At 38.5% G+C, this 16,061-nt stretch overlaps 1 protein-coding gene across 2 annotated transcripts; it reads right to left on the bottom strand.

Annotated features, from left to right (window-relative positions):
* Positions 1-3,803: 3,803 nt before the first annotated feature.
* ESM1 (endothelial cell specific molecule 1) lies at positions 3,804-11,549 on the bottom strand. 2 transcript variants are annotated; one of them, XM_023210442.1, is made up of 3 exons: positions 11,179-11,549; positions 7,962-8,111; positions 3,804-5,389 (listed from the first exon to the last, which is right to left on the bottom strand). In XM_023210442.1, the coding sequence occupies exons 1-3, from the start codon at positions 11,513-11,515 to the stop codon at positions 5,286-5,288; spliced, it is 591 nt and encodes a 196-aa protein (XP_023066210.1). In that variant the 5' UTR covers positions 11,516-11,549; the 3' UTR covers positions 3,804-5,285. The 2 variants fall into 2 exon arrangements, with proteins under 2 accessions (XP_023066210.1, XP_023066211.1); XM_023210443.1 differs by lacking the exon at positions 7,962-8,111.
* Between the last annotated feature and the right edge of the window lie 4,512 nt (positions 11,550-16,061).

The raw sequence follows: 16,061 nt of genomic DNA, 5'->3' as shown, positions 1-16,061 counted from the left end.
AAAAAGAATGTATACTTTTTAAAGCCTACATATGTACATATATTTTAAAATATAGAGTACGTGAACTAAAAATTTTTTATATTTTCATTTTTTAAAATTAAATGACTACACGTGGGACGATGTTAATTAGTAGAGTTTTCATCAGTATGCACAAGATTTTATCACCGAATTTATTTGGATCTAGGTGTTTCATCTGTAAAATAAAAGGTTTAGACTAGATTTCCTTGGGGCCTTATTCTGGAGTCCAATAAGAGACTACCATGCATGCCTATATTCTCTCAGGGGCTGGGAAGTGTATCAATGCATCTATTTTGTGAGTGTTATGTCTCAAAAGTTGATTTAAGTGGAATTTTATAAACCAATTCAAGTAAGCAAATCAAACTATATCGTCGCTACATAAAGTCTCTATCTTCATTTTGACGGGTGGTCCTGACCTTGGAATGGTGTCTCTCTAATCATGGGGGAGGGGCTTTGGGGTGAACAGAAAGAAACTCCCTTTGTAACTCTGTTTTCTCTTTAATTGCAAACTAAACCTTTGTCCTTCCCAGACAACCTTCTGAAAAAGTGCCCACCTCCCATGCAGCATTCATACCCTTGTCTGCCTTTCACCCAATCTCCCCGTGGACACTGCTCCACTGTGGTCACAAGGGCCTACCTAAGGACTCTGGTTCTGCCTTTTCTCTCCATGACACATGACACCATTCACTCTTCTTGAATGCCGTTTTTTCCTATGAGACTATATTACTTGATTACTTCCCAAGTCTCTGGTTCTTCCACTTCCATCCTCCTTTTGTGTTCTTCCTCTATTTGTCCCCACAAAGTTCCCACAGTTTAGCTTAAAGTTTCTCTGACTTCTCAGCAGCTTAAACAATTAAGAATCTTCAAACAGGCCAGACATAGTTGTTCATGCCTGCAACCCCAGTGCTTTGGGACATGAGACAAGAGGATCATTTGAAGCCAGGCGTTCAAGACTAGCTGGGCAACATAATAAGACCCTGTCTCTACAAAAAAAAAAAAAAAATTTAATCAGCTGTGTGTGGTGGTCTGTGCCGGTAGTCCTATCTACTCAGGAGGCTGAGGGGGAAGGATTAGTTGAGTTCAGGAGTTTGAAGTTAGCGTGAGCTGTTATTGTGCTACTGTACTCCAGCCTGGGCAACAGAGCAAGACCCTGCCCCCTCCTCTAAAATAAGAGTTTTCAAAAAAATTAAGTGTACCAGCTAGTTATGATATATTGCAATGCATTCTTTCATAAGGTCAACAATGATTCGTTTTGATCACCCCTTAGTTTATCTCCTTTCTAAACAAATCTAGATTTTCTTGTATCTCAAAGTATAAATCCCTAGACCAGCAGCATCTGCACCACCTGAGAACTTGTTAAAATGGAAAATGCTTGGACCCCACCTCAAACCTACTGAATCAGCAATACGTGTTTTAGCAGGGCTTTCAGGTGATTCTGAAGCATGCTAAAGTTGGAGAACCACTACTCTATGTTAGGCACCCTTTTAATGCTAGGTCTCAGTTTAATGACTAGGATAACTGATGGGAAATCAGAAATAATCACTTCTCCCTCTAAATATCTGCATGGTGTTGAATGACACCTATAGATCCTTTATGCCTAGGGAGACCAGGGTGAAAGAGGGAGTAAAATGCAGGATGCAAGAGCAGTCCTCCCAAATTGCCTTTCACAGGAAATGACAACCTGGTCTGACTATGAGAATTACCTTACCCTTTTTGCTACCACTGGTGATATCCCCAATGCCTGAGGGAGAAGCACTTCCTGTCTTTGTTGCTTCGAACAATTCTATTTGTCAGATTCACTAACTTGTGTAGGCCCTCAACATTTTCAATCACCTCACAACCCAACAGGAAGAATAAGTATCTGGGCAGTCAGGGATCTGGCAGGTGAAAGGGGAGGAAAGGCTGTCTTCTTCTTGAGTAGTTGCTGCTCTGGTGAAGACACAGGACCTGTTACATGCTTTATTTATTCCATTCCTTCACCCATCCATCCTTTATTCATTCACTCATCCATCCATCCCTTTATTCGTTCATTCATCCATGCTTCCACCAATCATCCCTTCAGTCATCCATTCATGCAACACTCATCCATCCCTCTTCCTATCCATCCTTCCTACCTTCATCTATATACCTATCCACCCATTCATTCATCCAAGCATCCATTCATTCTAGAAATATTTATTGTGCCTCAGCTTAGTTTCTCTCCAATATCAAGTGAGATTGGGCCCATTGATCTATGGAATTTTCTTGTTTCCCAAGTGTTTTCTGGAATGGTCCATTAAAGTGTGGGAAAAACATTTCAAAACTTCTATTTATATCTCTTATCTCTTCATTTAAAAAATGTTTAGTTTGAGTGTATGTTTTATAATGAACACAATATATTAATACGATAGTGTGTATATAGTTTGAAATTACATGCTCAAAAAAATTTTACACTCGCAAAATATGCAGTCGGGTGTACAGATCCAAAGATTTTGGAGACCACTTCTATGAAGATTAGTTGTAAGACTGCAGAGCAATTTGGGATAGACAGGTCCTAGCTTTTGGGGTGAAAACCAGGAAGAGCCCCCAGTACCATGAAGCTGGGCAGTTAGAAAACATGCCTGCCACTCAGAGCAAATGGGCCCACTTTCATCTGATTTTATTGCCCATGGTCACACAGGTGGTTACTGCAGAGCCCGAAACAGAGGCCAGTCCCGCTCCAGTCTAGCTCTTGTTCCACACTTCCTCAAAAAAGAATTTGGACTGTGGCCCGGGCTTCAAACCAAGAGGGCAGATCTTTAAATAACCTCACTCCCTAACAGAGTAGCCTCAAACTTTCTCGCACGTACGCGAAAGTGGAGATTTTCAGTTAATAAAAATGTAAATATCTGGCATTCAGGTAACTTTGTGTCTCATTCACACCCAATTTTCCTACCATCTTACAAAATATATTAATTCGAGCAAACAGGATTTTTTCTTATATAGACTTTTTTTTAGCATTTTTATCAATTCACCTAAAATGTTTTCATAATTTGCCCACAAGGCTGAATGAATGTATACTGTTCTTGAATACAATACTCAAGCTTCAAAGTTGTAAAATAATCTTTTCTTCCATAGGTACCGAAAGGTTTGTCTTTGGCTATGTTTTCTAAAAAGTAACCACCTTCAAAAATATTAGAAAATATATGAAAATAAAATGCTAGTATTAATTATGAGTGGGAGCATGAGTGAGAAACCTAAAATGATAAAAGTAAAAGTTGTTCAATGTTTCTAGAGCTGTAATCTTCAGTCAAACAGCTAACAACTGATTGAGATTTAATTATAAGGGGTTTCCTCACAAAATATGGAAGAGTGCAAAGGAGCACTCAGTAGCTGTTTAATGGCAAAGTTTCTACCATTGAAAATGTCAAAATCCAGGAAGATATTAAAAAACAAAGAAGGAAAAATGCTCTAAGTCTAGGACCTCAAGAGCCATCCAGGTAGCAAAATAGAAATGGTTATTTCAAGCCTTAGCTCTGCAGCTAACTAATGATGCCAACAGTAGTGTTTACCTTTTGTTGTTGTTTTGCAGAATGAGTTAATATATTGGGACCTACTTTTAGGAAGCTCTAAAAAATGAGTAGATCAAAAATGTGAGGCAGAGAAGCAAATATCCTGACCCCCAGTTTTGATAGAAGAAGCTTATCCAGAGCAGAAAATTCTGTTGAAGAACTTGTCCTTTAATATGCATGAGAGTTCTTATTTATAGAATGAATTGTTAAAATAACTTAGCAATTTAACAAAATCACAAATCAACACAGAGAAGCTGTATCTTGTTCTTTTTATTGAACAATAATAAACTTGTCCTTTTAAAACAAAACCTAACAGCTCGTGCAGCTTTACATTCAAAGGCCTTCCCACGCACATTCACAATCTGTTGGCCAACTTCAACCATAAAATACAGGTAAATACTGAAATCATTCTTAAATAAGTTCTTCACTTCAAATAAAATACTTCTGAAATATTTCCTGACGACATTTAGTACAATAGTCCTGTTTGTGCTAAGATTCTTTCAAATATACTCCTAATTCCACTTATCAACCAAGTTTGAAAGAAAAAAATATGAAAATAAACTATATTTTAAAGTTGACACGTTTTCTGCTGAAAATTGACTCTTCTTTTCCAAACCTCCTAAAAAGTTATTTTCTACTTTAAATTGAAAATTCACCTAAGTCATGGCACTTCTGTTTAAATAAAGACCCTCTGTAGCTCATTTTTTGACATTTTTGAAATCCCGAGTGACTCTATTTTTCTAGGTTTCTCTTACGCTTACTACGGTTATTATTACTAAAGTTACTGATAATAAATTTATCATGCCTCAGATGTTTGAAAATCTTAGAGTCATAGCTTTATTCTAACCATTTTAAACAAATAATACTAGATTTCTTTCCTCAAGAGGATGATAAATATGGGTAGGGAGGATGACTTGCACTAATACATTTGTTTATAAAAATATATAAATATTTACCTTCATACACACACAAACCACCAGTGGGTAAAATACTTCTTAGATTTATCTCTGACGTGGCATACGTTAAAGCCATTTATGGAAGTATATGTGTTTCCCCTGCCCCAGAACCATCCTTCAGATACAGGTAACCTGGGAGCTACATCCGCAGCCTTTTGAAATTGCCCTCAATTCAAAGCTGTTTGTTACTCAAATTTCCATAAGCTTCAAACACTTTACTTCCTTCAGGGGTTTTCTGGTTGTTTTATTTTGACTTTTCCCAAAGTAAAAAAAAAAAAAAAAAAAAAAAAAAAAAAGTACAATTAAATTCTACAGAAGCTACCTACCAAGGAAGGGCTAAATATTATACTTCCCACTCCCACCCCCTCCCCACCTTCTCCTGCTCTTAACTCTTCATTCCCTATCCCAACGTTAATGTACATCAAAGTCAAAGAACTAATGGGCTCACTGTGGTCTTCAGCCTTGCCTAGCTTCCTCTTGGTTGACCTGTCTCCATGTAAAATTACCTAAATTGCATTTTTAGTTCTTCAGTGCTACTATACACACACATTTAACAAATCTATATGCATTCAAAAATTTAACAAATACATAGAAGTGTTCAGTCATATGGATGTTACAGATTGTAAGTAGCCTACTTTTTGTTTTCTGGATCCACCATGCATCATATTTGGTCTTCAGAAATTACATATCCTTATGCTATAATCTAGAAAGTTCCTAAAATGTTGGCTGTGTGTTGAACAATCACAAAAATAGAGCCTTCTCTCAGAAATTGCAGCTGGGATCAGCGTGGATTTAACCATTTCCTCATTATGGGAGACCCGGCAACGTTCTCTTTCACAGCTTCTTCTCTCACAACATTGCCATCTCCAGATGTCATGTCATGCTCTGAAAGTAGACAGAATACAAATCATATCCAAACGTCTACAGCTCAAAGACAGCACAGTTTTGCTTTATTTTGTTTTACATGGAATTTACAATGAAATCTTTAATCAATTTAAGATTCCATGCTAACTGTATTCACTGCTCTGTATCAGTGAGCACCTCTATATGCAATAGCACCCCTTGAATTACTTCTCTTTGTATACCTATCATCACCTGACATTATCTTCTACATGCATTTGTCTCTTTTTCCCCTGTATTATCTCACTCCACCACTAGAATTCCAGTTTCACAAAGGTAGAGACTTTATTTTGCTCACTGCTATATCTCCAGCACTTAGGACAGTGCTTGCCACACAGTAGGCACTTAATAAATACTTATGGAATAGGCAAATGTTGTACAAACAGGTCTCAAGTTAGATTCTTACACTAACTGGTATGAAAGACAGATTAACTTTTGCTGCATCTGGAAGGCAAAAGGCAGACCAATGGGTAGAACTTTCATAAAGACACTTCTCACTCTACATATGAAAAAAGTTTATAATATTTGAAATTTGCTAAAATGAAATTTTCTACTTCTAGGAGTAGTGAGGTGTGCTTGCTTTGGCATTGCACATTCTGATATGGAACACTTTAAGAAGATTAGTGTGGCCCAGCAGACGACTATATGTAAGTCCATGAAACATTCCAGATCCTACTCCCCCAAGACACTCCTGCACAAAAAGTTACTTGTGAATTCCCAACTTAGGAAGCTCACTGCCAAAAAAAAACGCCACGTGGAACACTGGGGACAGAAAGCACATTTGACAAGAGTGCTGTAGCCAGCAGATGGAAAAGTGGAGAAGACAAGCTCGTGTTCTGGGGGTCCTAGTGCTGGCGAAGCTTGCAGCCATTTAGCCTGCTCTCAAAGGCTGGGCCCAAACAGGTTTGTGCAGAGGTGATGTGAAGTCTGTGTCAGAAGTGAAGCCTAAGCCTTATCCTGTAAACTCCAGCGCATGAACCTGGAAGTCTCATGTAGTCTCAAAGACATATGTAGACTACAGAGGCCCCTAGACTACAAAGGACCTTTCCAAGAGGTCCTTAGGGTATTCTGCTCTCCATCCTGGACCCGACTAAGGTTTACCAAGATCACACTAATAATCATCTTTTGCTGGTTGCACCTTTAGCTAATGAAAGGAAATGCCCTAGGTCAGAAAAGAGAGAAAACTGACTGCTTTTTTCAAATATTTCTGATAAGAATCTCAGTGCCTAATTTTGATGTGGAAATATTTTTGTGTAACCTATAATGTAAGTATTGTTATGGGCATCACCATACTTAAAACTAATAATTCACTTAAAAGCATAACATTTCCCCTTCATTGTAACATGTTTAGTTGATCCGTACATAAGAAAGAGGTAAAATTAGAAAAAAAGTACCTTTGCCAAATAGTTTATATTTTATTAATTTGAAGTGCAAAAGACCAAAAACAGAAACTAAACAATAATGGACTTGAATTGTTATTTATAGTTGTGGTGGGAAAAAATGTATATAGTGTGTTGATACTAGCAGTCTCTGTGACTACATGTTGGGGTTATTATTTATTTGTTTATTTTTTATAATTTAAAATATAGTTTTTAATTGACAAAAATTGTATATATTTGGGATACAATATGATTTATATATATTTCCACTGTGGAATGATGAAATCAAACTAAGTAGCATAACCATCACCTCACATACTTATTTTTTTGTGATGGTAACATTTAAAATTTATTCTTTTACCAATTTTGAAATATACAATAATTACTCATTGCAGTCACCATTCTGTGCAATGGAGGCCTGAACTTTAAGTGATGCATGTTGCTTTAAATGAGCTACTTTCAGTTTAATGGAACTCTCCTGTACTAGCCATCTATTCAACAAAATAAACAAATATGTACATAGCACCATCTCATAGGTTGTGCATTTGTCACATTCTAACACCTGTGTAAGAAATACACATGGACTAACAAGCACCACATGAATATCACTACAGTTTCATTCATTTCCAAAATTTCAATCACAGATACTATTTCTTATCCTCTCCAAAATCCATAAAAACACACACTTGGAATTATTCCATTTAAACGTTTTCATTTGGTTAAAAAAACAAATGTTCTATATTTTCTATCTTGGCTCTTAAAGCTTATCCAATAAATTCCTCACAGTACTTTTTCTATGTGAAGTTGGGAGATAAATAGTTTTGTCTAGTAAATATATAAAACAGATCACTGAAGAATTTAAAGAACTTTGTATTTCTCAGTTGGTTATTTTTTATTACAGATTTTTGGTAATCAATCATATTTATCCTCCTATAAATCATATTTAAACTAGGTAAACTTTATGATAAATTATATATAAACCTCAAAATTGTTGATGGGCTCTTTTTAGAAAACAGCAACAGCAACCAAACTCAGCTACCACCCACCGTTCCCCTGAGTAAAGCAAAGGAAATAAAATCATTCCAATCCACATCTTATTCTACTCACAGATATTTTCTAAGTTATTCACACTGAAATGAGGCTATTGTTCCAATGCTTATACCAGAATCAGTGCTTACCTGTGAGAGAAAAAAATCTGTTGGAAGACTTGGTTACTGAATATTGGAAAAAGGGGAATTTCAGGCATTTTCCCGTCCCCCTGTCACAGATGCCTGACTGGCAGTTGCAGGTCTCTCTGCAATCCATCCCGAAGGTGCCGTAGGGACAGTCTGGGGACAAACGAAAGGTTGGAGAGGGCGCTGTTTGTTGTAAATACGTCTCCATCCTAACAGCCCTGTGTGCATAGCCTTACAATTTGAACCAACCTCATGAAACTTGAATGTAAAATAAAATCCAATTCTCCAAACCCAGGATTTGAAAGTTGAAACTTTGAGTCATAAATATGAAATCACACATTAAGACCAGATAATGGATGCCTCAGGCTTAGTGGCTTAGCGTCATGATGTAAAGTTAAGTTGAAGACAGCTATACACAGCCAGTCTCCTTGGACCAGTCTTCATTCCGGTGATGTTCTGCTTAGATACCAATAAATTCTCACAGATGACCTCTGAAACAGCTCAGCGAAGGTGAAAAATTGAACAGACATATATGCATCAGCTCCTCAAGGAGTTTTAAAAATGTGCTGCTATCTTTGAATCTACTGTATTCACAGATAATTTACTATTTTAAGTGTATAGGAAAGGTCTTCAAACTAACCAGTGAGAGAGCTATCATCCTAGCTCACCATTAAGCAATCAATCCTCCATCTGCTCCAACCCCCATCAAGTTCCTTATTTGTCCAAACGGCATGTCATACAACTTGCCTGACTCCCTCAGTAGTTAAGAGGGCTCACTAGTAAAATCCTCTGCAAGGCTAACATGCAAGATGCTAAATGAGCAAGAAAGCTCAGGGCTGATACACCCTGAAGGTTTGTACACCTACCAAGAACTAGACGCTTTTAGAGCTCCAGTGCTCACACTTATGCCAAAACATCCTACATCGAAATAAAGAGGGCAAAGTCATTTATTTAAAATACATAAAATTATTTAAAATGCTGTTTTTAGAATAAACAGCATCTCAGTAGACTAACCAACCTTTAAAAGCCAGCAGAATAGATATAGAATATTCTCTTGTTGTGAAAATACCTTGTAAACGTACAATCACAGGTGGGTAAAGAACAAATTGTGAGCCATCTGAGTCTCTAGCAGTCAATACTCCACTGACTGACCAAGTAGATCATCAATGAGATATCTTTTTTTAAAAGAGATCTAAGAGTGCTCTTTTCAATGTGGTTCAGATCACAGAGGAATCTGGTTTTGAACACTGTTCTCTTTGCTGGGAAGAAGAGATCTTAAAAAGGGATCCTGAAAAGGCCTCTTCCAGAAAAGCACACAGGATTGGGATTTGACTGTGCCTGCAGTGATACTGAAAACTAAAACTTTAGCCAAATTCCCAGAGATACTTTTAATGTATCCCCTGATGTACTGAACAGTGCTGGGCAGATAGTAAGTGCTCGTTAAATATGTGTTGGCTGCTGATTGTTAATCCAGGCAAGATGTTCACAGACATCTGAATATTTAGAAGACATTTGGATATGCAGCTGAAGTTTACAGTTTTCATGTGGATGTTCTTTGAAAAAGCTGAAGAAGGGAGACAATGGCAACATGTATTATCTCTATCTCGAGTTACTAAGGCTCACAAAGTCTCCTATTTCCAGCAGAGAGAAAAATATTTAAAACTAGATTCATCAGCAACCTGAAGAAAGCCAAAAAGAGCAATCTTAAATATCTTTTTAGTATCTTGATCATTCAGTAGAATACTACAGTGCTAAAGACTCCAGATGCCACACCGCTTGTTTCTTTGCCCATATGTAATGTACATTTACCATCACATGTACAAAGGCATATTATGCCAAGAGAAAAAGCAATCCACTGCATATATGCGCTATATCATAAGTATCATAAGTATCACCTAATTTCCTTATATGAAGTACTGTTTTCTTAGTCAATAAGCCCCATAATTTACAAAATATATGGATCCTATTCAGTTGAAAGAAACATGCATATGTGTTCACCAAACAAAATATTTCCTCAGTTTTCTATTTCTGATTGTATATAAACAAAAATAAACTGAGCAAAAAATAAAATTCTCCTGATACTTTAAGAATTTGTTTTTTTAATTTTGTATGTCTTGCAAACTAAAAGATGATTAATTTACACATTATATGTCTAAGAAGTAGGAGAATTAATGAAATTAGCACAATACTGGATAAATATCATTCATAAAAAATGTATTAAATACATAAAACATAATTATTATTTAGAAATTTCTCAGTCCTTTTTATAATTTAGAAAACTTCCTTGTATTATACAACTGATGGATGGGGTTATAGCATGTGTTGCTTCTTAATAATAGCTCTTCATAATAAGATCATGAGATATCTATAGGTAGAGTATTTTTAAATCATCATTCTTTTTATTCTAAACATTTTTAAAATGTTAAATATTTTAAACTACAGTTCCTATGTTTAAAACAATTTCTACAAATACTTAACTACATTATTTAGCTAAAATTCCAACCTAAGTTTTTCTTTAAGTGTACTAGTGGTCAACCTCATTCTTCACAGACTTCCAGTTTTTATTTTTCTTTATTGTTATTTTTCCTTGTCTTAACACCATCTGCTATTTTTCCAGATGACCAAAACCTTTATAAAGTCAGATGAGGTTAGTTTTATGCTTCAGGGGACCCTCTTTGAAGAATGAGTTATTTTGTTAGATGACTTAAGCTCACTCTATTCCATAAAGTGCATTTGTGTTTATCAGAAATATTTGATCTTGAGAGTGGCCCTCCATCCTGTGGACCCTTTCAAGATCAAAGAATCACTAAATCTGGGGGCTAGAAGCCATTCCAAGAGGTTATCTCATGCAGACCTTTGTAATCGCTGCCTCGCAGAGGAGAGAGCACCTAAGCCATCCTTAACAGATTATCTGTCAAGTTTCTAAAGTTTTCCAGAAAAGGAGCCAACAAAATCTTCCATTGCAACTTTCTTTTTGCGATCTCCTAAGGCAACGAGTAAAATGCCACATTTCTTTCTGTGCCTTCCTGCACACTGGTTTCAGTTGCTACTTGCAGCTATCCTTCTGTCTCTAACCTTGACAATACCTGTGTAGTGCCTTGTCAAGAATCCACCTGCCTTTTCCCTCTTACTCTTGAGGAGCAAAGCCACCTCACTTCCCAAGCTGGCTAAAAGCTCTCAGCGTGCCGCGGGAGGGGAGAGGTAGGGGATCACTCTTTACCTTTGCAGATACCAAACTCTTCACCAAAAGGATCCTCCCCATTAGAAGGCTGACACCTCAGCCCCGGGCCACACTTCATGCCATCCATGCCTGAGACTGTGCGGTAGCAAGTTTCTCCCCGCCCTGCAGCGCACACCCGGCAGCAGCCACAGTCGTCGAGCACTGTCCTCTTGCAGCGCGGGCTGCTTTTGCACTCACTGCTGTCACAGTGTTGAGGGCAATCCACCGCATAATTATTGCTCCAGGCGGCCACCAGGTGTGCAGGCACGAGGAGCGTCGTCAGTAGCAAGATGCTCTTCATGTTTCCAAGCTGCCTCCGGCTCAGCTCCCCCTTCATGGTCTTTGCTGGTGGGAAGCAGCCGTCCAAACTGGTAGCTGAGCCTCTCTGCCTACACGTTTATGAGTTTTATACACTGGGTTGCCCGCATGCTTTCCCGTCATCAATTTCCTTAACCCAGCAGCAGCGCTGTCCTCCTGCCAGGCTCTCTTGTTTTAGTTTATGAAATCCAGGATGAAGGCTGGATTAACACGCTGCTGCCATCCAGGAATTGAAAAGCCCAAGCTGATGTCATCTGTTATGTTTAGATGGTTGTTTTGCATGAGGACTGAAAAACTCACTCACATCCGTCTCAAGGGCCCAAGGACGTCTGTGAAGGAGGGATAAAGAAGGTCGCACACCCTCCTTCAGGACGGGAATTGTTCTGACCCTGGCATATCACTTGAGGTGTAGCTTTGTCTCACAGCCTCTGTAGTCAGGAGGAAAATGATATCAACATGAATCATCAGGACCGAAGAAGCTTCTTCAAAAAAAATAATAAACATTTGGTATTTCCCCTCAATAAATAGCCATGAGATCATTTGAAAGAAGAAAGGGTTATATTGTGTCTTTTCAATACTTAGAAGAAAGAAAATGTTTTGATAGGGATATTTTTTAAGACCCTCTCTTCCTTCCTCTCACCCGTCTCCTCAAATGTTATTTCTAAAGCAATTCACGTCACATATATCTAAGTCTATTGTAGATGTAGCTGTGCTTCCAGTAAAATGTGGAACTGCCTCTGAGAATTTCTTTTAAAATCAATACAAAAAGCCACAAGAGAGGTAAGATTCTTTCGGCACTGCTTCTGGGTTACTAAATTCTGGAAAAACTTATCAGTTGGACTTTTCTGATCCAAAACTTCCTCAGGGGAAGGCTCATCCATCACTAAGTCTGCTTGTCCAATGATCGAGTCCACCCAGAGCCCTTCTCCTCACCTCCTGGCATCTATCAGAGCCCTCGCTAAAAACTGCCAAGCATGGCAGCCAGCCCAAGGCAACAAGTGGCTCAGCAGGAAAATCAGAACACAGCCCCCAAGAGGCAAGTCACAGGCAAGGGAAACATTACCCCTCAGGAAACAAGGTCTGCATGCTACAGAGGGTCACCGCGCTTAGGTCCCTCTGGGAAAACAGAGCAGCCCTCTTAAAATATCAACTGTGCCAGGGCCTTATTAAGCAAGGTTAAAGAGGAGAGAGAGGAGTTCTTACACCAACCACATGCCGAATTCCATGCCCCCCCCTCACTTGTCAAAAGAGATATAGATTCACTGTCACTTAATAAATAACAACCCAGTAAAATGGGTAATTCTTGGTCTGTCACAAATGAACTGTGAGAAATTCACAGGATTTCTCTTGGCCTCAGCTTCCTCTTTTGAGAATTGATGGTGTTAGGTTACCTGACCTCTAAAATTCTTGTTTCCCCTAGAAGATGAGGCATAGTGGGCATTGGATATAACTTGATGATTGGCTTTTGCAATTTTAGGGGGATACAGGGAGCAAATTCAGAATACAGAGAATTGAGGTAGTAGGAAATGAAAGCAAGAGTTTTAGCTTCCAAATTTTCCAAATTTTTTATGACAATCCAATTTGAAATACTCTAACTTTATCTCGCCAGAAGCACTTACTTAGCAGGTGGCACACTCTGATGTTTTCAATAATGGGTAATATTTGTAAATAGCTTAAACATTTTACATGCATTAACTCATTTGCTCCTCATCACGATATTATGAAGTGGCTGCTATTATCATGCTTGTTTTTTAAAAGAAGAAACTGAGTCAGAAAGAGGTTAATTTGCCCAAGGTCCCTATATTGAAGGGATGTTAGTCTAATGTCAGAGCCACATATTCTATTGCTTATTACAATACATGATTATGATTTCATGGCCAAGAGTTTCAATGGCCTAGGTCGCAATTTAGCCTGACCCTGGAAAATGTTCCTTGTTACTGAACCTTGTAACCACTTTCTGAGGAGTAGTTAACTCGAATAGTGGTTAATAATAATATCTAACGTTTGCAGAGATCTGACTGTGTGCCAGATGCCATGCTAAGTAGTTTATATAAATTACCACATTTAACTTTCAAAACAACCTCAAGAGCTAGGTGCTATTCTTATCTTCATCTTAGATATGAGAAAACTGAGGCCTAGAGAGGTTAAGTAACTTGTACATCATCACACAGTTAGCAAATGGTGAAGCCAGGACTCCAGCCCTGAGACCAACAAGCTCTGGAGACTGGATTAAGGGTTGTAAAATAAAATACATACACGTACCAAACTGGCGCCCAAGGTGGGTGACATGGTAAGCTATACTAGATGTAATACAGAAGTAATGGAGTGGATTTTGTCCTCCTGAATAGCACATAAAGACATGGAACTCTTCCACTGTGGAAGATAAAGAGAAACCAAATTGGTAATGCCTTCGGTAAACGACAACTAAACAAATGTAAGTTGAGAGTACCAAATCCAAACAGTAAACCAAACTACAATGCGCAAGAAAGTGCAGAAAATATGCCCAGTAGAGTTCACCAATGGTGGAACTATCTCAATACACAGTGCCTAACAACTCAGTTTAAGGGAACCTTCAATTCCACCAAGACCCAACAAAAACCATTTGTCCCAGCACAATCCCTGTAAGATTTTTATCTGGTTGATTTCTATCTTCCCCAGCCTTGAGCCCAGATCAATGAATTCCATTAGGAAAGTTAGCAATGACCACAAAGGGTTAGGAAATGTGAACATGAGCAACCAAGGAGCCAACTTTAAGCTACATTAAAAAGCAATAAGATGATGGCAGAGCTGTTGATAGTGAGTGCATGAGGTCCACCCATTTCACTTGCTTTGTGCTGGGGACTGGCACATCTCTCATCTCGCTCTGCCTGTATATCAGTTGTCAAGTCAAAGATTGAGAAAAGGCAAGAGGAGTTGCACAAGATTTTCACAACTCTTAAAACGTAAGTTCAAACTAAGGTGGGTCAAACCATACCATCTGTGGATCCAAAGGATACAGCATATGATGTTTTGCAATGGAGGCAGAGAAATGATAAAACCAAATATCTATTTAACCCATTATACCCTGTATACTTAAAATGCCACTTTGCTTTTTTTTCTTAAAGCTGATATTGTGTTAGGAAAATAAGCTCTGGTAATGTGCATTAATATTTTGTGTTTATTTTGTACATTATGATTGCTTCTAACCAAATAACGAGGATTTTTTTCTGGATAGGTAAAAGTAGTCCAATGGAAAGGCCCTGGCAAGTCCCAGACTCTCAGAAGGTGATTTATGGTAAAGTGAATTGTACCATACTTACTGTGCCTTCCTAACAAACCAGCTCTACCAGATAAGTCTGGTTTAAATTGAATTACCAAGGCAGACTTGAAGGCGTAAAGTTAGGAGGAGCAAGTGGAGACATTTACATGTAGATTTCAGGTGACTTGGTTTTTAGGTTAGTTTTGGTTGTGGTTTTTGATACCATCTGAAAGTCTTCCTGCTTTGACACCAGCTGATAGTAATTTTGCATGTGCCTACTGCAAGGTCTAGCCCACAGTAGGAGCTTAATAGTTAATAAACACATAAAAGGAACCAACTGTTTCCCAGAATCATCTTCAGATGGTAGTAAGTTAAATGGGCATCAATGTGTTCTTGGCTTTCCACCAGGAGAAGCAAAGTGAGGCCCAGATTCTAGGGCAGGCTGGGTTAAGCTGCAGAATGTGTTTACTTGTGGGAATGAGGTAGAGATGTCCAGAAACAGCAGAAGACATTGAGGATTGGATGGAGCCTGAGCAAAGACTGTAGTCCCATTGCGGCAGTTCCTTCACAGCTAACCAAATTTGTCCTCTTGACCTTGGGCTTGGCAATATCACCTCCACCCTGGGAAGTTCATGGGAGCCCCTCATAGCCAATAGAACTTGATGAAATACTTCTGCCAAACTGGCTGGGATTCACAGCAGTCACAGATCAACTGTCAAAGCCCAGGGCCTAAGGAATATTCCCAGAGCCTCCTGCCCTGAGTACAGTTTGCCTAGAAACAGCTTTACCACTGCCAAGGTATGTGATCTTAGGCAAGTCACAAGCCACATACCTTAGACCTCTCCTTTCTCCTCAGCACCTCAATAATAAGAGGGCCAAACATGGCAACAGATATGAAAGCATCGTGACTATTATTATCAAGAGTCTGATTTCTGAAGATTGGCTTCATTCTTTAAATGTGATCTTATATCTTGGAGCAAATATTTTCCCAAAAGAAATCTCTCTAATTCTTTCAGTTCCCATTTTTAATAAAGACAATTTTAATAGTAAAGTGGAATTCAATGTACCAATATATGATTTACAGGCAATTCTCAAAAACTACACCTGTTTAGAAGAGCAAAGTGAAATTTATCTGTTTTAATTAGGCTTCTTGCCCATATGGGGGCTCTCTGATTTGTCTTGATGAGCAGGTCAAGCTCGTAGGAAGCTGGGGTGCCATCACACACAGCCCTGCAGGAGCCCTGAGTGTGAGGGTGTGTGAGTGACTGTGAGAAGATAAGGACAGGACACCCGCAGTGTCTGCTACAAACCCAGAATATCTGGGCAC

This window comes from Piliocolobus tephrosceles, chromosome 4, assembly GCF_002776525.5.
Source record: "Piliocolobus tephrosceles isolate RC106 chromosome 4, ASM277652v3, whole genome shotgun sequence".
Taxonomy (NCBI): Eukaryota; Metazoa; Chordata; class Mammalia; order Primates; family Cercopithecidae; genus Piliocolobus; species Piliocolobus tephrosceles.
This window is presented reverse-complemented; position numbering and strand designations above follow the sequence as displayed.

Coding starts and splice junctions, on each gene's coding strand:
- ESM1 (XM_023210442.1), bottom strand. CDS start 11,515: ATGAAGGGGGAGCTGAGCCGGAGGCAGCTTGGAAACATGAAGAGCATC. Junction 8,112..11,178: donor AGAGTTTGGTATCTGCAAAG/GTAAAGAGTGAT, acceptor GTTTGTCCCCAG/ACTGTCCCTACGGCACCTTC. Junction 5,390..7,961: donor CAGATTTTTTTCTCTCACAG/GTAAGCACTGAT, acceptor GTCTACTTTCAG/AGCATGACATGACATCTGGA.